The sequence below is a fragment of the Schistocerca cancellata genome, chromosome 7 (genome assembly GCF_023864275.1).
Source record: "Schistocerca cancellata isolate TAMUIC-IGC-003103 chromosome 7, iqSchCanc2.1, whole genome shotgun sequence".
Taxonomy (NCBI): domain Eukaryota; kingdom Metazoa; phylum Arthropoda; class Insecta; order Orthoptera; family Acrididae; genus Schistocerca; species Schistocerca cancellata.
In genome coordinates this window covers 592,524,882-592,546,581 of record NC_064632.1, presented here as the reverse complement: position 1 = coordinate 592,546,581, position 21,700 = coordinate 592,524,882, and the positions used below count along the sequence as shown (strand labels likewise).

The following is a 21,700-nucleotide window of genomic DNA, read 5'->3' as shown; positions in this document are numbered from 1 at the left end:
CCTCGTAGTTCAGTTGAGCACCGTGTGTCTTCTGAGGGGAGAACAGGACAATGAACGAGTAAAGGATCAATTTAAAATTTTATTTTAAGCTTTGCAAGACACCGAAAGAAACACATGCAATACTGGTACGTGTTTATGGGGATCAAGCACTGTCTATGAAGTGTATGTATGAGTGTTTCGCCCATTTTTGAGGAGAGTGTTTCTGACAACCCCCATAGCGGACAACTGGCGACCACCATCAGTGATGAAAACATTGAGAAAATGAGGACATTAATAACAAACAACCTTCAATTAACTGTGTGCATGATAGCAGATGAACTGTGAAACCATGCAACAAATCCTTACCCAGGAGTTAGAGAAGAGGATAACGTGTTGTTGTGTTGTGCCAAATCACTTGACTGATGATCAGAAGCAGGCACATTTAGAGGCTTCACAGGATTTGGTCAAAATGGTGGATGTGACACCCAATTTCTTGAACCACATTGTCACTGAACATGAAACCTGGTGTCTCCAGTATAGCCCTGAAACAAAGCAGCAGAGCGTGGAATGGTGTTCTCCAACATCACCTTGTCAGAAAAATATCAGAGCCAAAAAATCACATCAGAATTATGCTCATCACCTTTTTCAATAGTCAAGACATTATCCACAAGGAATTTCTACCTCAGGAAATGATTTTGAACGCTGCACAGTACGTTGAAATTTTGACCCGTTTCATGCAACGTCTATGCAGGGTACAACCCCAGTATGCACAGCAAGGTTCCTGGTCCTTTGTTCACGACAATGCTCACCCGCACACAGACAATATAGTCAAACAGTTCCTGGCAAAGAAGGTGGTGGTTCAACTTGAACACCCACCACACTCACTGGATCTCAATCCTCCGGACTTCTTCCTATTCCTTCAGCTGAAACTCAGTTTGAAAGGAAAGAGATTTGATGATATTCCTGACATCCAATGAAATGTGACGCAACTTTTGAACACCATCCCAAAGGAAGATTTCATTCAAAGTTTCCAGGACATATATTGCAGAGCTCAGCAGTGCACAACTATGGGAGGTGACTGTTTCAAAGGACAGTAAGGTAACAGTAGTTCCTAGTTCATCTATGTTAATGTTACAGAACTATTTACCAAACTTTACTGTCAGAGGTTATAAATAAAATCAAAATGCAGAAATTAGAGAAGACAGAGAGATAACATTGCACATGTAGAGATACTTGAGAGAGACATGGTATTCTGAGGGTGAGTACCTCCTGCTTCCCCCTCCCTCACCATGCTGCCCAGCCCGCTAAGTAGAAAACCTGTGGGAAAAGTTTTTCTTTTCCAAGAAATAGTCAGTATGTATTAGTATAGTTGAGTGTTTTGTACCCAGGGTTTTCAACTAATTCACATGGTGTATCATCAAAATATTATTCCATGTCCCATTCTATGTTATCAAATTCAATTCTTTTAGTATTATTAACATTGGTTAGTCTGCCAGTTAGTTTAATGTTCACTTAAGAATTGTGATCTCTTACCTCATTACTAACATTTTCAAACAGAACTTTTTCACCTTTTGAATTTTGTCAAGATTTCTTAATCTTTCTTTAAAGCATCTGAAAACACATTCTGATACTTTTTCCATCTGTTTGAGTACAGTATTTTACTATTACTGACAACAAAAGCGATTTTTCAAGTTATTTTTGCTGAACTCATCCAAATTTTGTAAACAAACTTTACATTTTTCCCACAGTAATGTTTGGATTGACATCTTATGAGTTTTCTTTAGTATTTAAATCATTTTCAACTCCACTACTGTCAGAATCATGAGAAGAATTTGACAGTTCCAATGTGACAAGCATTTTACAGCTCACTTCTTCTTCATAACCCCCACAGATTCTAAGAACTTCACAGTACCTGATACTTCACTCTTTCCCCCCCCCCCCCCCCCCCCCCCTAAGAGACCATCTTCATTTAAATTAAATAATGATACACTTTCACTTCATCTCTTTCATTTCTCCACTTCTCCATCTCTTTCTCTGACTTATTATCCCCCAGAAAAACACTGGTTACCTTATTGTATATTACACTATCATTGTGCTGGTCATGTACTTCTATTTCTCCAAGTCTGCTGCTCATGTACGTCTATTTATCCTATTCTTTAATTTCTATTTTTTCCTTATTCAACCCCAAATTCTGCTACTACGCAGTGTTTGTAAACCCCCATCCTCCAAACAAAATCCACCACATACTGTATTATACTTTGGTTTTGTAAATGTTGTTTTCAAAATCCTGTCCAGAATCTTTTATGAATGTCAGTTTTACTATTTTGTAATGCTTACACTTCTCTGTCATCATCACAGTTCTAAATTAAACACTCATCAATGGTCTTTGCATTAACACCATCCTAAGCTCTTGCATTGTGGACTGCCAATTGAGAGCCCCTCAGTTTAATGAGTCATTGTTTCCCTCATTTGGTGTACAGGGTTTTTGTGGCTGATTGTACTCTGACCACATTTTGTACCATGGTGCACGCATAACTTTGTCCTAACACATAACTATTTCTTCTTTGAAGGGAAGATATACAAACAAATCTGCAGCACAGCCAAGGGCACCTGTATGGCCCCTCCTTTGCCAACCTGCTTATGGGCATCTAGAGAAAACTCCCTAGACTACTAAAACCTCAAGTCTGATTCAGGTCACTGATGATATTTTAATGATCTGGATCAGGGCCAAGACACCCTATCTTCATTCCTTCAGAGCATCAGCATCTTTTCTTCCATCTGCTTCACTTGGTCCTCCTCAATGCAGCATTTCACCTTCCTGGATGCTGACCACCTCCTCTCTGATGGCTCCATTCACACCCCCATCCACATAAGACACCATAGCCATCAACAGTATCTGCATTTTGACACATGCCATCCCTTCCACACCAAAAAATTCCTCCCATACAGCCTGGCCACTGGGGATGATGTATCTGCAGTGACAAGAACTCCCTTTCCCAACAGGCACTATCCTCTGGACCATGCCTGCAAACAGATTTCCTACAGATTTCCCTACACATCTCCAATCCTCCCAACACCTCTAAGAGCCAGCTACAAGAGAATGCCCCCTTCATCACCCAGTACCACCCCAGACTGGGCCACATGTATCACATCTTTCGTCAGGGCTTTGATTATCTATTATAATATTTTGAAATGGGGGAGATCATATCTGAAATCCTTCCCACCCCTCCTAAAGTGGTGTTCTGTTGCCCACCCAACCTCCAAAACATTCTAGTCCCTATGCCACTCCAAATCCAAACCCTTGCCACAGGGATCATATCCCTGTAGAAGACCCAGGTGTATGACCTGCCCAGTCCACCTACAGTGCATTTCCTATTCCAGTCTTGTCACAGGCTTATATTAGCCTTTCAGAGGCTGGACCATGTGTGAAAGCAACCATGTCATACACCAGCTCTTCTGCAACCATTACACAGTTTTTATATTGGTGTGACCACCAAAAAGCTGTCCACTAGGATAATACTCGATTTCAGTGGATACTTCACAGCCCAGGCCATCTGTATCCTCCCCTTCACTACCAGCTTGTCTGAACTGCACAGATGGGAGTTATACTTACTGTTATATCCTAGCCAGTAATGCCAACCGAGCCCGCTGCCAAAAGGTTGGCAGCATCAAAGTCCGGATGCCGTCCGCATAAGCAGCGCCAGCGATACAGGAAATCGCCGCAAGTCTGCGCGCCCCACCGCTGGCTTCTGGCTTCTTAAGCGCTGGAGTCGCGAGCGCTAGGACAGTTCTGAATTCGCCACTCAGTTGTATACTCGCCACCGATTGGTGTACTTGCTAGTCAGTTGTGTGTTCATCGCAGCAGAGTTGTTGTTTGTCGTCAGCCGACGCTGACCTAGCCGCTCCGACTCGAACTAGACAGATTTCTGTAGACACGGAGTTCACTACTGTGTTTCTGTATCTTCGTTAATAAAGATAAGTACCGACTTTTATTTAATCCGAGTGTTTGGGTTTTCATCTTTCTGTTCACTGTTCCAGCGGACCGGTCGGCCCGCTATTAAAAGTGTGGCGGTGATTTCGTAAGCCGTTTCTACAGCGAAGTGTTTGTCCCTACGAACGCCGCCACAAAACTTACCACACTTTCTCTGCTCCCAAAATTATTGTGGCCTCAACCTACAGTAACCTACTGATCCCATACCCTTCGCCCAGCAGTCCGTCCCCTCTGTCCAATCACCTACTCCCTTTCACATCCCTTCACCCTCTGCAGATACATCTGCCCATCCTTTCCCCTTCCCTGCTCCACTGCTTTTCCCTTCATGCCTGGCAGTCCTGTAAGGCCTCCATCTAGTTTCTGCACACCCTAACAGTCCGCACTCGTCCTCTTTCCCCATCTAATCCAGATTACTGTTTATGAGACAGTCACATCCTGGTTGGAGCTGTTGGTGGTAGCAATCATGTATGCATGAAGTGTGCTTGTTTAAGTGAATGTCTGTGTGTTTTCTTTGCTAAGAAAGGCTTTGGATGAAAGCTATAATGTCTAACAGCCTTTCTGTTGTGCCTATCCGCAACCCACTGGGTTAGCTTCACAGCAAGCAGCAATCTGTCCTTTTGCTAATATTGTTGATATTTTGAAAACTGAGTTGACTGTCCCAAGACAATGTTTCTCTCTTGAGAAATCTCTGTAAAAACTTAAAACATTGCTTATTTTGGAAAGCAGTTTACCTTTGCAGTGTTGCAGGGTGGGACTTCCCACCCGAGGGGAACTAATTATCAGCATATTAGACTTGTTATTAAACCCATCTTTAACAAAAGTTTTTGAACAGGTCTTTTCTTTCAGATGCTGTAATCATTTCTAAATACTAACAAAACTCATATGTAAAGTTACCAAATTACTATTAGTTACTGTCTCTGTTCTTTTTTTCTGAATCTTCACACTCACAATAATTAACATGAACAATATTTTGACTATTAACAGCTTCAGTTTCACTCTTTCATTTAGTTTGTGCAATAGCAGTTTCATCCCTGAGTCCTGATTTTTCTTCAGTCACTCTCAGTTCCACTGTTTCCTGTTTGGATTCTGTATTGATCATTTATCTTATCCACTCTTTCACTCAGATTTTGCACTTTTTCACTTGTAGCCAGTACTTGGCCACCTAGCTCATTTCTGACCTCATCAATCTGAGCATTCAATTAGCTGATTATTTCACTTTTTGCCACTGAAATCTTGGTGCTCTTTTGAAATCCTGTTGTTGAGTTTTGATATCTATTTCTCATTTTTTTTTAAATTTTGGTATCAATGTGGCTAAATTGTATGGAAATTGTAACAGCTGTTTCTGAAATATTTATAGATAAGTCTTTGCCAAACAATGGAAGATCAAGGATGGAATAATTGCAATTTTATGAAAAGGTTATATTGCCAGTCACCATATGGGAGATGGTGAATCACAGACAGGTGCAACAAAAAGGCTGCTAAACAAGTAAGCTTTTGAGCTTTTGGCCACAAGGCCTTCTTCTGAATGAGACAAGACACACACACACACACACACACAAAAACAAATACAAGTCACGTGGGCATGAACACTGAACACTGAACTCTGGTCACTGAGACCAGAGACAGTGGTCTCTGTGTGTGTGTGTGGGGTGGGGGGGCGGGGGGGGGTGTTGAACGGACTGGGGGTGGGTAGATAGTTGGTCAGAGGAAGGCAGCCAGTTTGCCGGCATGGGATGTGGGAGGGAGGTCTTGGAGGTAATGGGCTGGCACAATTGTAGCAGCTAGTGGGAAGCCGCACATGCTGAGGCTAGGACAGTTACAGAAGTGAACACTGTGTATTTCAGAGAACCTGATGGTGAAGGAAAGGATCCAGATGGATTGGGTTGTGATGCAGGCATTGAAAGTGAACATGGGCTCAGCTCCATGTTTCGCCTCTGGTTGGTCAACTTCGTCCTTGACAACAGTTTGATAGTGGTAATTCATCCTGGTGGACATCTGGTTGTTAGTCAGACCAATATAACAGGAAGTGCAGTGTTTACAGTAGAGGTGGTATATGTCATCCCTGCTTCCACAGGTGGCCAACTCTTGTTGACAAACATTTCCGACCAACTGTTTGAAATCAAGACTTCCACATCAAATACACTAATATATCCTTGACTGACTTTCCACCATCCCCCACCTGTACCTCCTGGATCCCTGCTCATCGCCGTTAATGCCGCTTCCCTATACACCAACATCCCTCATACACGGCACCTTGTTACTGTTGTACACTACAAGTCCCAGTGTCCTTCAGACCCCAAACCCACCACCTCATTCCTTATGCAACTTACCAGCTATATCCTGACCCACAACAACTTTGCTTTGAAGTGAATGTTTACTATCAAATCCACAGCACAGCTATGAGGATGTGCATAGCCCCCCCCCCCCCCCCCCCCCATGTGGCAAACTGTGTATGGGTCATCAAGAGGAAGATTTGGAGCCTCCCAAAATTTCCAACCACGCAACCAATACACTGGTTTAGTTTCATCGATATTCTTATTTTATATAATACTTTTATTTACAGTTTTTGATAAATATTTGAAGTTGTTCTTTTGAAATTGTTGTTGTTGTGGTCTTCAGAACAGAGACTTGTCTGATGCAGCTCTCCATGCTGCTCTATCCTGTGCAAGCTTATTCGTATCCTAGTACTTACTGCAACCTACATCCTTCTGAATCTGTTTAGTGTATTCATCTCTTGGTCTCCCTCTACAATTTTTACCCTCCACGCTGCCCTCCAATAGTAAATTTGTGATCCCTTGAGGCCTCAGAATATGTCCCACCAACCCATCCCTTCTTGTAGTCAACTTGTGCCACAGATTTCTCTTCTCCCCAATTATATTCAATACCTCCTCATTAGTTATGTGATCTACCCATCTAATCTTCATCATTATTCTGTAGCACCACATTTTGAAAGCTTCTATTCTCTTCTTGTCTAAACTATTTATTGTCCACGTTTCACTTCCATACATGGCTACACTTCATACAAATACTTTCAGAAATGACTTCCTGACACTGAAATCTATACCCAATGTTAACATATTTCTCTTCTTTAGAAACGCTTCCCTTGCCATTGCTAGTCTACATTTTATATCCCCTCTACTTGGACCATTATCAGTTATTTTTTTCCCCAAATAGCAAAACTCATTTACTACTTTAAGCGTCTCATTTCCTAATCTAATTCCCTGAGTATCACCTGATTTAAATCGACTACATTCCATTATCCTCATTTTGATTTTGTTGATGTTCATCTTATATCCTCCTTTCAAGACACTGCCCATTCTGTGCAGCTACTCTTCCAGGTCCTTTGCTGTCCCTGACAGAATTACAATGTCATCGGCGAACCTCAAACTTTTTATTTCTTCTCCATGGATTTTAATTCCTACTCCGAATTTTTCTTTTGTTTCCTTTTCTGCTTGCTCAATATCCAGATAGAATAACATCAGGGATAGGCTACAACCCTGTCTCAGTCCCTTCCCAACCAATGCTTCCCTTTCATGCCCCTCGACTCTTATAACTGCCATCTGGTTTCTGTACAAATTGTAAATAGCCTTCTGCTCCCTGTATCTTACCCTTGCCACCTTCAGAATTTAAAAGAGAATATTACAGTCTACAAATGCTAGAAACGAATGTTTGCCTTTTATTAACCTATTTTCTAAGATTAGTCGTAGGGTCAGTATTGCCTCACATGTTCCAACATTTCTTCGGAATCCAAACTGATCTTCCCCGAGGTTGGCTTCTACCATTTTTTCCATTTGTCTGTAAAGAATTTGTGTTAGTATTTTGTAGCCGTGACTTATTAAACTGATAGTTTGGTAATTTTCACGTCTGTCAACAACTGCTTTTTTTGGGATTGGAATTGTTATATTCTTCTTGAAGACTGAGGGTATTTCGGCTGTCTCATACATCTTGCTCACCAGATGGTAGAGTTTTGTCAGGCTGGCTCTCCCGAGGCTATCAGTACTTCTGATGGAATGTTGTTTACTCCCAGGGCCTTGTTTCAACTTAGGTCTTTCAGTGCTCTGTCAAACTCTTCACAAACTCTTCACACAGTATCATATCTCCCATTTCATCTTCATCTACATCCTCTTCCATTTCCATAACATTGTCCTCAAGAACATCACCCAAGTATATACCCTCTATATACTCCTTCCACCTTACTGCTTTCCCTTCTTTGCTTAGAACTGGGTTTCCATCTGAGCTCTTGATATTTGTGCAAGTAGTTCTCTTTTCTCCAAATGTCTCTTTAATTTCCTGTAGGCAGTATCTATCTTACCCCTAGTGCTCTACATCCTTACATTTGTCCTCTAGCCATCCCTGCTTAGCCATTTGGCACTTCCTGCCGATCTCATTTTTGAGACATTTGTATTCCTTTTTGACTGCTTCATTTACTGCATTTATGTATTTTCTCCTTTCATCAGTTAAATTCAATATCTCTTCTGTTACCCAAGGATTTCTACTGGCCCTCGTCTTTTTACCTACATGATCCTCTGCTGCCTTCACTATTTCGTCCCTCAGAGCTACCCATTCTTCTTCTACTGTATTTCTTTCCGCCATTCTTGTCAATCATTCCATGATGCTCTCCCTGAAACTCTCTACAACCAGTTTATCCATGTCCCATCTCCTTAAATTCCCACCTTTTTGATGTTCCTCCAGTTTTAATCTACAGTTCATAACCAATATATTGTGGTCTGTGTCCACATCTTCCCCTGGAAATGTCTTGCAATTTAAAACCTGCTTCCTAAATCTCTATCTTACCATTATATAATCTATCTGAAACCTTCCAGTATCTCCAGGCTTCTTCCATGGATAGAACCTTCTTTCATGATTCTTGAACCAAGTGTTAGCTATGATTAAGTTATGCTCTGTGCAAAATTCTACTAGGCTGCTTCCTCTTTCATTCCTTACCCCCATTCCATATTCACCTACTATGTTTCCTTCTCTTCCTTTCCCTTCTATCGAATTTAAGTCACCCATGACTATCAAATTTTGTTCTCCCTTCACTATCTGATTAATTTCTTTTATCTCATCATACATTTCATCAATCTCTTCATCATCTGTGGAGTGTTATGGCATATAAACTGGTACTACTGTGGTAGACATGGGCTTCATATCTATCTTGTCCATATAATGCATTCACTATGCTGTTTCTAGTATCTTACCTGCATTCCTATTTTTTTTATTTATTATTAAACCTACTCCTGCATTACCCCTATTTGCTTTTGTATTTATAACCCTGTATTCACCTGACTGGAAATCTTGTTCCTCCTGCCATCGAACTTCACTAATTCCCACTATATCTAACTTTAACCTATCCATTTCCATTTTTAAATTTTCTAACCTACCTGCCTGATTAAGGGATCTGACATTGCACGCTTGAATTTGTAGAACACTAGTTTTGTTTCTCCTGATGACGACGTCCTCCTGAGTAGTCCCCACCCGGATATCCGAATGGGGGACTGTTTCACCTATAAAATATTTTACCCAAGAGGATGCCTTTATTATTTAACCATACATTAAAGCTCTATGCCCTCGAGAAAAATTATGGCTGTAGTTTCCCCTTGCTTTCAGTGCTTCGCGGTACGGGTACAGAAAGATCAATTTGATTTGTGGTACAAGGCCAGATCAGTCAATCATCCAGACAGTTGCCCCTGCAACTACTGGAAAGGCTGCTGCCCCTCTTCAGGAACCACACATTTGTCTGGTCTCTCAACAGATACCCTTCCATTGTGGTTGCACCTACGGTATGGCTATCTGTATCGCTGAGGCATGCAAGCCTCCCCTCGAACGGCAAGGTCCATGGTTCATGGGGGTGGGGGGGAAATAGTAGTAGAACATAATTTTACTTTCACTGTGTGAAGGCATCTTACTACTTTTTGAGCTTTCATCATATCCAATCTTTCTCTTTGATTATGTGAAGCAAGTATAAGTGGCACAGGAGGAACTTATTGATGTGCAGAATATCTAATAATAAATCAATACTTAAATATACAGCTCTAAAACTGGTAGTATATTTATAATGTCGATATTTTTTCCATCAATAATCAATATATTTTTCATTCCTTCACAGTCTCAGCACGTTTTCTGCCATCTGCTTCACTTGGTCCTCCCCTACCCAACACCCTGGACATTGACCTCCAGCTCGACAATGTCTCCATTCACTCCTCTGTCCACATTAAACCTACTAACCAAAAACATAATCTGCATTTCAACAGCTGCCATCTCTTCCACACCATAATATCCCTCCCATACAGTCTAGCCACTCGCAGACAACTTAACAGTGGTGATGAGTACATCCTTGCCCAGTATGCTGCAGTACCACACCTCCTCCACCCCCACAAAGAGATTTCGATTTCCTGTGGCATATTCTTACATTCTTCCAGTCCTCCCCCCACTCCCAAGAGTCAGCTACAAAGGTGTGCCACTGTTGTCACCGAGTATCCCCCCAGACTGGTACAACTGAACCACATTCTGCTACAGGTCTTTGATTATCTCTCATCCTGCCCTGAGGGACATCCGATATAATATCCTTCCCAGTCCTCCTAAAGTGGTGTTCCTTTGCCTACCTAACATAAACCTAATCCTAGTCCATTCCTATACCATTCCCACTCCCTATCTCTTGCCACAAGGATCATATCCTTCTGCCCAATCCACCCTCACAGCATCTCCTGCTCCAGTTCTGTCACAGGCTTATCCTACCCCATCAGAGGCTAGGTCACCTTTGAAATCAGCCATGTCATATACCAACTCTGCTGCAAACAATTCACAATCTTTTAGTTTGGTATGACTACCAACTATCTGTCCATGAAGGTGATTGGCCACTGCTAAACTATTGTCAAGAAAAAAGTAATAGTTATCTGTGTGTGTTTGAGTGTGTGTGTGTGTGTGTGTGTGTGTGTGTGTGTTTGTGTGTGTATTTTACTCAAGCTCAGGCTCGTCAAACAATAACTCTGAAAACTAGCATGTTTTCTGTCTTTTGTATGTGCCTATTGACAACTGAGTGCTTCTGCTTTTCGATGAGTGATCTTTCATCCTAAAGTATTTACTGCCAGGTCATACATTTTTTAAACCAAGCTGAAGACTTTTCTGTCATCAAACTCCTACCCTCATTAGGATTATCTATGGCTCATTTGATTGTGATTGTCACTGGTGTGAGTGGAAATTAGGATACAGTGTTTGTGTAATAAATATTCCAGATTGTTACCTGTCCCAGTACCCTGATTTGGGCTGTCCATGGGTTCCGCAACTCATTCCAGGTGACTGCAGGGATGATTTTTAAGAATTCATCTCTATCACTTTACAATGCCAGATGTTGATAATGATTTATAACAGAATGGGAAATGTGCAAGTGACAGTAGTTTCATAAGTACCCTCTCTCTTACAACTTATAATGGTATTTTGGAGTATAGATGTAGAAGATGATTCATTTATGTGATTACAATTTCTTAAATTTTACTTGTAATTATCTTATATTACACCACCATCAGTCTATGTTATGATTCTCCTGTGGGATAAAAAATAAAATAAAGCCTGTTTAATGGCACGAAATGACATAAAATGACTTATTGCTATGCATGATAGCTTCTTTGTATCACAAAGTCTTGTATGTGGGCTAAATTTCATTCACTTCTGATGATTACTGTCTTCAGATATATATAAAGCTTCAAAATTGTAAAATATACTCCATCACATCTTTCAGGTTGAAACTTGGCCTTGTATGAGTGCCTCCACAGAGAAATTAGCATTCTTCCCTTGCATTGTTTGAGAGTTCGTTTGATTTTCTGTAGATATAAAGGTTATTTCATTTGTGCTATTATTGCACTAAATACATTTGTTGGTAACTGTATCTGACAGCTGTTGAAATCTTTCATAGGAAATTTCTGGTAGTGGACTTGACAACTACCACTATATGCAGTACAGCGTCTATGATAACCATCTCACTGAACTACCCAGGAAGCTGCACCCATATTATGAATCAGCTTCTCTGCATAAGTTCAGAAGCTCTGGACCATATCTCTACATCAAAACACTTACTGGTTGGACATATTATGATACATTGGCTACTTACAAAACAGGTATGTCTTGTGTCTGATCATCAAGCAATGCATGAGTTTTGTTCATTTAAATGAATAATGCTTCTGTCTGAGTGAATCTTTATTCAACTTACGAATGTATTATTTTCGGATTCTTAGTGGCAGACCAGTGCTTGCACATCAATCTCTGATTCTGAGAATCAGTGACAGACCATTAGTATGGTCTTCACCACTCAGCGCATATATTCTGATCGACTAATATGAGCTTTGGTAATACACAATTATAAAATTGGAGATAGAACACCTGGATGACAATAGTATCTGCAAACTTCTTACAGATGATCCAGTTACCACTAATGAAATACAATGTAGAAAAAGCTGTACAGATATCAAATCGGATCTTCATAAGATTTCACATTGGTGCAAAGATCAGAATTTGCTATAGTGTTCTAAAAAGTAAAATTGTGCACTTCACAAAAAAAAAAAAAATGTAGAACCTACAACTGCAATGGCAACAACTCACATTAGATATAAGTCAGTTCAATATCTGGGTGTAACAATTTCTGGAGGCATAAAATGGAATGTCCCAATAGCCTCAGTAATATGTAAAATGGGTGTCTGGCTTCAGTTCACTGGTTTGCTTCTGAGAAAATGCAGTCAGACTACAAAGGTGTTTACTTAGAAAACACTCGTGGAACCCAACCTCAATTATTGCTTAAGCATGTGGGACCCAACAGCATTAAGAGAGAGATTAAACATGTAAAAAGAAGGGTAACACACATTATCAAATGTTTCTTTCACTGATGGGACATCATCCCGGAATTACTAAGAAATTGGAACTCACAGATACTTGAGGATGGATATAAACTACGCTGTGAAAGCCTGCTTTGAAGCTTGAAGAACTGATATTATATCAGCAGTCTAAGAATACTACAGTATCCTATTAAGTTGTTACAGACCTCATACATACAAAATTTTAGACTCTTCAGGGAGATAAAAAACAGCTCTAAAAATTTCAGTGGTTTTTTGTTTTCCCACCAGGTGTTCATGTGAGTTATGATGCTAATGATTTTCAGACACAGTGCTCAACCTTCAGTGTAATGAATGTTATTTTATAGATATTGCTGAAATTATCATCCATTTACATTAATACACAATGGCATCTGTGTGCTAACAGACTTGAAACAACCAGATGTTTCATGAACCATGGCTGCAGCTTTTGCCAAACAGGCAACCAGCTCTTCTGGAATATCTTTTACTGTGTTGCACATGAAATTCCCTCCCCCCACCCCCACACCTCTCAACAAAACAAAAAAAAGAAAAAAGAAGTCTATAAGGGAGATGTGGTGACCATAGTGCTGGCCCAGCTAAATAGTTGGGGAAAACATTGTCTAGATCAAGTATGGACAACCTTTGGTGATCCACAGGCCTTAATTCATTTACTTACTTAAGCTTGATGCTCACATTATCACGTGATGCAATAGCAGAACTCCAAGTACAAAACGTTAGCATCCATAGCATTAAAGCTGATGGGGTTATGCACCGCTGTTAATCGCCACCCCTTTCCTGACATGACATGCAATACCAACAAAAATTATGCCTCAAAACATATGTTTCAGAGAGTTTATTTTATGTTCACCCATCTTCAGATATTTACATTTTTTTAAACACTATGAACATTGTTTCTTTACTTACAACATTTCACTGTAGCTGTCTCAAAAACTTCCATTGAAAAATTTTGCAGTACCTCGCTTTCTGTTCCATGATTTCTTCTGTGCCCATATTGATATCAGCCATGGGGCAGTTCCAGTCCACATACCGCCAATAGCCCACCCGTAGTCTAAATGTTCTATGACATCAATGGCAAAGTGTGATGGAACCCCATCATACTGGAACCATAATCACTGCATCACTCTTATTAGGATCTTCTCCAGCAGTGCTTCATGGAGAAAGATATGACAGTTTCCTTCACTGAAAATGTTAGGCATAAGATGTTATGAAATCAGGTGGTTATGATGAATACAGACCCACACATTTGTGGCAAATCTCTGTGATGGTAGAACACAAAAGTTGCCGTAGGATTTTACAAATCTCAGGCATGGATATTGTTGCTGTTGAATATCACTTCCCTTGTGAAGAAAGACTCATCAGTAAATAAAACACATATTTGGAAGGTAGGGATGTTTACAATTTGGTGTAGATAAAATTAGCAGAATTCCTCAAGCTGGGGAAAGTCATCAGCTGTTAGATCCATTACCTTCTGATATAGGGACAGATGCATGACTGTCTCTTCCTAGATTTGCACACATTGGAGGTATTTAGATTCTTGGTTATGGATTGTGTGTGGTCCTCAGTTTGCTGTAACACAGTTGCCTCAAAATGGACAGTTTGCTCAACAGTTTCCCATCGGCCTTGTCTAAGATATCATATTTCACAAACATTCCCAAGGCAGGTAATTTTTAAAACTGGGGCAACTACAGCTAAAGTAGTTATGTATGATTGATTGACAATTCATACAGAAAATAGTTTTTCAAACAAGTGTTGAAATTATTAAATATGAAACTGAATGAAAAGTCCAATAGTGCATGGTAGTGATATTTATTGTAGTCAGTTATAGACCCACACAACTGGTTTCACAGCTTTTGGACTTCCCATTCAGTTTTATATTTAATAATTTTAACACCTGTATTAAAAAACTGTTTACTGTATGAATTGTCAATCAATCATGTATTCCCATCAGGTGTTTGAAATTTGTGATGATTTGGTAACCTCTATAATGGATCATATTATTACTTTTTTTCTTCGTTCTTTTCCTTTTATACATGTATGCTGTATATACACAAAGCTAAATGTAAATTAAGAAGTGGCTTTGTGGCAGACATAATGTTTTGATACAAAGAGAGAGAGAGAGAGAGAGAGAGAGAGAGAGAGAGAGAGAGAGAGAGAGAGAAGAGATATGCTCTCCAGTTGATTAATTTCTGTTTGTTCACCTGTTCAATTCTATAAGTGGTAGTGGGTGGACGCATTATGACTAGCTTTGTCATACCAGTATTGTTTAAAAATGTATAGCTCAAGCATACATTAAAAGTGCTAGAAAAAGTTATTAGGAAAGAAAAGTTTTATTCATATATTTACATTGACCACACCTGTCTGTTCATAATTTCATCCATGCTGAGAATCCTCCATCCAGAGGCTCAGAGCAGACGAGAAATTTGTGCGAGCAGCAGAGGAGATTTCCTGCATTGGCATTGTTATAATCAGGACCATGCACAATTGAATTAATGTGAAGAAGTATGTAACTTAAATGATGACTATTGATCTGAAATGTATTGACATTGGAAGTCTGTTGATATTAGTACCAGTTAAAGCTCACCCAGGATATGTGTACCTTCCAATTTCTTTCAATTACTCTTTTCAATTAATTTTTTAATTAATCAAGCATCAGTTATTAATCAGTTTCCATTTTTACCCACCCGCCTTTTATGCCACTATTCAATGATGACCATGACAGGACGGGGGCGAGCAAAATATGAACAGACCTTTCAGTGGTTAAGATAAAAATTTTTGAGGTAAATGATTCATTTTATAGTTACCAGAAACTGACCACACTTTCATTGTATTTGTTACATGTCCACAAGATTGGTACTTATAAAAACTAGAAGGAGCCAATTAAAATTAAATTCTGCCTACAAAGGAGATGTGCTGGGAATGTTGATTTCAGCGGTGAAGGTAGGAAGCTGCTATGTTGTATGGCTAGACGTCTCTCTGGCAATAGATAATCTCTTATCGTTCCAATTAATATCCATTATGGAAAGTGTATTTCTAAAGAAAAGACAAAAATTTGTATAAAGTCGTCATTAAAGTGCAAGATAAGTCATCAAATTCTATAAGACTGTGTCAGATAATAATAAGGTTTATTAGTGAATATGAAGCTAAATGTACTTTAATTGAAAAGTACTGATACAGACAAAATTTCATTTTTGAAAACTTTTGTTCATAATTTTGTTAAAACCTATTCACAATGGAGTCAAAGGAAATGCCATTGTTGAAAATGTATTACAAAATGCAATATGCCAAGATGTCAGAAATCTGAGCTTGGCAACAGTTGAAGGTAATGCATGAACTTGCGAACTGGCTGATGGCAATCAAAACAATGAAACTGGTGTCGCACTATCAAAACATCATGATAGTGGTAACATAACTAATCATGAAGTCACTTTTATGATGCTTGATGTGTCAATTTCTCATTTCTCACCAGGAAACATTTTTCCAAATAGTGGAACTAAAGTGGGTGACAGCCAAAATTCCTTTGATTATTTGCTCATGACGTCACAAACACAAGAAGAGGAAATAAATTGTAAAAGCAAGGTAAATACTAGTGAGACAAGCAATTTGACACAACTTGTGCAACTAATAACACAACAGTTTACACAGCAGTTCACAAAACATCAGGAAAATATAGGATAACAGCTTACTCAACAAAATCAGTGAGCAAAACTGCGTGCCCTGAATTATCTGATGAACTATCTGGGAAGTTGACGGAGCTAGGTAAACAACTAACTAGCCCACAATATTAATATGTTAACAGATAAAGTATCATCCATAGATGATAAACAGGCACAACTTGCAGGTGAGTTATAAAACCTTAGTGAAGCATATTCTCAAATTCAAGTGACACAACTCCAAGTGGATGAGTTGGTAAAAAATGTGACGAAAGCGGTCAGCAAGCTGCAAGATGTATGCAAAAACTTACCTACAGAAGTATGCAAGTTAAGTCTAAGAGTAGACCAGTTATGTTTAGAGCCAAAATTTTCCAAGTAACTGAGATAAGATATGTGCAGCTGTAAATGAAATAACTGAAAAAGCTGAAGCTGGGATGATGGATAAGGGCAGCACCCTTGCTGAAAACGTAGTGTCAGAGTGCAAACTTTATGTAGATATTGTAGAAGAGGCTCTAACTGAGAAATAAAGTCAACTTCTAGCTAAAATAGATTCAGGTTTAAGGAAAGCAGAGGAGATTTATGAGGCAGTATTGCTAAAACTACTGACATTACAAAACAACATTTAACAGAAAACAAACCCCTGCTTTTAGAGAAGTTAGATACTTCCACTGGTTACCCACAGTATGTGACTAGCCTGTTGAAGAAAAATAGTGAACATTGCAGAATGCAGCAACATTTGCCGGCAGCTGTACCTGTCAAGCAAGCACAGTTGCCATGCACTACACCACAAGCAAACAAAAACATGCCTGTCACTGAGAGTGCTGTGTGTTTGTCAACATTACTTGCAGATGAGGGATTACTTGGACATCAACAATTTCTGGTATTTACCCCTGAAGAAAAAAGAACAAACCCTCTGGTCTTTATCAGAGCATTTTGAAATGTTACCCCGTAACTGGACCAAAGCCCAGAAAATTAGATTTGTTGTTGGACACACACAGGGTGATGTTCTGCTATGGGCTACAGACATGGCGGAACATTGTCACTATTATGAACAGTTTGGGACAGCATTTCTGGATAAATATTGGTCTGAGGCCATACAAGAGAGGCTCAGTGTGAAGTATTCAACCCAGCTCCATTTTATACCAACATGGAAGCTTAAGGGGCTATTTTGAAAAATATTTTAATAAAACTTTATACTGGATGAACCCGGTATCTCAAGTAGATGTGCTGAAAATTTTAAAGAGCTATCTTCCTGCCCACATTTAGGAAAAACTCATTACCATTCCAGAAGAAGACACTGAATACTTTCTATCTTATTAGACTCAATACATTTGATAGGCTATACAAAGAGAGACCAGTACAACCCAAGCCTGTTAATATGCAGGTCGTGCCACAGAGATTTATGGCCCAACCAGTAAACAACAGAGTTGTAGTACAACACAGATGGCAAACTTACCCCACACAGATCTGTGGTAATGGTAATGGTAATCACAACAGCAATGGAGAAAGCCGTAAATTCAAAGGTGGATATCAAAGAAATGGGCAAAAATTTAACAAAAACACTACACTGGAAAACTTGAACTGGTCAAGGTAGGTCCCCATTCTACGACTTTGGAGGAGAGTGGGGGCACGAGGTTGATCGACACTTGCTTTATCAGATACGATCAGGGTAGTGATGTGAGATTTGATCTGTATCAAAATATTGAGGGTACAAAGAAAAACTTGAAAGAGAGCAAGTTACAAGCTACAATTAAAGTCAAAATATTTTACCTTGATGTATCCATTGTGCTTGACACAGGTGCTACAACTAATTTGATGTCACAGCGATTCTTTCAAGAACATTGGCACATGTTTTTGCCAGAAGAGTATGTGGGTGATTTTATCATACACGCAAACAATACTCGGGGCCATTATGGTACTGAAAATGCACCAACAAAATAGGTAAATAGTGTTATTTCCCCAACCTTTGATGAAGAGTACTACGGGTGGTAAGAAAGAGTTCTGTTGGGCAGAATGGAAAACATTCTAACATCTCCAAACAGACAGAACTACATCCCATTGTTGCCAAAAAACCTATAGAAAAGGTATCCTTAGATGTGGCTTGACCCTATCCCAGAGGTAAGAGGAGTGTAAAATATATAGTAGGTCTCCATATAGCGGAGATACTGAGTCGTGACAGGCACAACAAAAAGATTCACACAATTATAGCTTTCGGCCATTAAGGCCTTTGTCAGCAATACACACACACACACACACACACACACACACACACACACACACACACACACACACATGCAAATGCAACTTGCACACTCGTCTTCAGTCTCAGACAATTGAAACCACACTGGCAGTATGGTTTCAGTTGTCTGAGACTGCAGACGTATGTGCAAGTTGCATTTGTGTGTGTGTGTATGTGTGTGTGTGTATAGCTGACAAAGGCCTTAATGGACGAAAGCTGTAATTTTGTGAATCTTTTTTAGCAACTTCCCTCTCTAATATTGTTACATTACACCCTGGATTTTCCATTGTTTGATATACTAGGTCTGTATGATATTTTCACCAAATACATAAAACTTTATGCATTACAGAACATTACAGCCAGTTCAATTATAAGACGAATCAAAGAGGATTATTTTGCAAGGAAAACCAGAAGCCATGTTAACAGATAGTGCCTCATATTTTGTTGGATGGAAAGAGTTTGTAGATTCCAACCAAATCAAACACATTTCAGTATCCAAATTTCATCCTGAAGCGTCCCAAAGAGAGGATGCTTAAAGAATTCAATAGGTTTGTGAGGACCTATGTACCTCATAAACATACGAAGTGGACTGAATATGTCACTCCCTTCTTACAAGTTGTTAACAACCTTCCACATACTTCAACGGGATTTACACCAAATGAGCTGATGTTCAGTTGCAAACAAGTAGACATGTGGGAAAAAAAAGCAGTAACCAACCTTGAAACCTGGACCAAATATAGGAAAGGAATTTGATAGAAAGCTGAAAAGCACAACAAAGTTTTATTTAGGACAAAAAGTGTTTCTTAGATAACATTCCAAAACCACGAAAATTGGAAAACTGAACTTTAAGTGGCAATTAATATACACCAGACCAAACACAATTACTAAAATCCCCTACCTGGGGGCATATAGATTGGTACACACGAACATGGATAAAGACAAGGGCCTTTACGTACACAAAGACTTGAGAATGTTTATATATTGAAGAAGGACTGTATACCTTCTAAATTGTGTATATGTATAATAATATTAGATTTAGTTTGCTGGAAAGTCACATTCCAGAATTTATGTTGTCAGTTGATAAGGAAAATTTTTTGTTTGTGTTTTTCTTATGTGTAAATGATAAGATGAGTGGTTGTAACAAGGAAGAATTTTACTTTGATGTACCTAGAGATGATGGTACTATAAATACAACACTTCACCTTGCACGTAGCCCAGTTGTAAACAAATACACGAACTTGTGAAATGCATGGTAGTGTGTAATGCAATACAGAACTTGCACAACATAAGTGGTATCAGAGCGATGCAACACGTGCATTGGGGAGCAAGCTAGTCAACAAACTGCAAGCATGTGCATGCCAGACAGGCAGAGCTGGGAGTGTTGGAGTGCCCAAAGCAAATGAACCTGATGAACTACAACCCACTGTAGCATTTGTAAAGCCTGTTGCATAAACAGGATCATAGAAAATTAATCGAGAGTCGATGCTACAACTGACTCTCTACACAATACACACATACAAAGGAAAGTTAAGGGATTATATACACAGGAAAGGGCAACTAAACTATGAAATATTTACTGAAGCTATGCTATTATTTATATTATATGTATATATTTACAATATCTATAAATTTAAGTATTGAAAGTGCTTGCACTTATTATACTTGATGAATGAGAAAAGTCTTGCTGCAGGTAAACAAGAGAGTACAGTATAAGTGGTAAACTGAATAAGAGGTCTCACCATGCATCAGATACACTTTATCTGTCAGGTTTATTTTATAAGGTAAGCAGAAATCCACATATAACATTAAATAAGTTTGGTGATAACAAGACCGCACACAGAAGAGAATGAATACATGGTTGAATAAATGGAAAAGGTATTAGTAACCATTGAGCTACTATACACTTATTTTTGAAGATTTTGTTTCAAATTAGTGTTAAGTTTTTTCCTTCCAGGGAACAATGCATCAACATGTCCTAAAGTGAAGAAAGATAAATGCTTGTAGAGTGTTAGGTACCATATCAAAATAAGAAAGGACCACACTGCAAGATAAATATAGTTATAAGTTTATGATGCATATGAATGGCATAGTGTGAATGTATGTGAAGAGAAAAACAGTTGCAGTATGTCACATATCACGATGCTGAACTTAGGTTGAGCACTACCGAATATTCAAGGGGTCAAAACATAACTACTGTGCGCATCGACTACCCGTGGAAGTGTCGGACAACTGATTTACATTGAAATTTGTATGCATGTTTGTTACTAATGTAAACATTGTTTTATGCTCATTGTACGTAATGCATTGTATTGATGATACAACTTTGTATACCTCAGTATAACAAATGATTATCCTTTATACAATGAACATAATAAGTAAAAATTGAGCTGCACTTTTAAACACTGAATAAGTATTTGATATGATTGGTATCATCAGATTTGAGTTTTGTTTATAAACAACAACCTATTTTGCTCTTGGGATCACAGTTAAGTCTATTAATGGGGCTTAACTGATACTTAAATGCCTTTCCATGGAATGTCCTCAACCCTGTAGTGTGGAGATCCTTTACGGAGAATGCTAGAGAGGCGAGGCCATGCATAGTTATGTGAGCAGCGCGTAGTATCTATTATAGCGACTATTGTGTACTTCTTTAATTCTTTGGAACTGATAAATATGCTCCGACAAGAAGTCATTGTAAATTGAAATGAAATGTATGTCAATTTATGCCATAAAGGAAGTAAGAATCTATTATTGTATGAATGCTATATAAAGAACATATAACCAAATGAGAGTAATATGTGTACTCATATAACTGGAATCGTATACTGTAATGAAAGTGTAATATAACAAAATGTATGAAAACAAACTGATGAGCAATGAAAATATATATAAAAAGGGAAGAGAATATGTTATAGACTATAATGTATGTAAGTGATAATAATGGCATGTCAGAAAATGAATGGGGTATGTGTATTTTGTA

The 21,700-nt window shown here is 38.9% G+C and overlaps 1 protein-coding gene across 2 annotated transcripts in view; it reads left to right on the top strand.

Annotated features, from left to right (window-relative positions):
- The window catches only part of LOC126091863 (tenascin-X-like), a 771,043-nt gene that overhangs the window by 167,554 nt on the left and 581,789 nt on the right, over window positions 1–21,700 (top strand). For both annotated transcript variants that reach the window (XM_049907142.1, XM_049907141.1), the window contains one exon: window positions 11,880–12,081. In XM_049907142.1, the coding sequence (XP_049763099.1) occupies window positions 11,880–12,081 (202 nt within the window). The remainder of the gene's footprint in view (window positions 1–11,879; window positions 12,082–21,700) is intronic.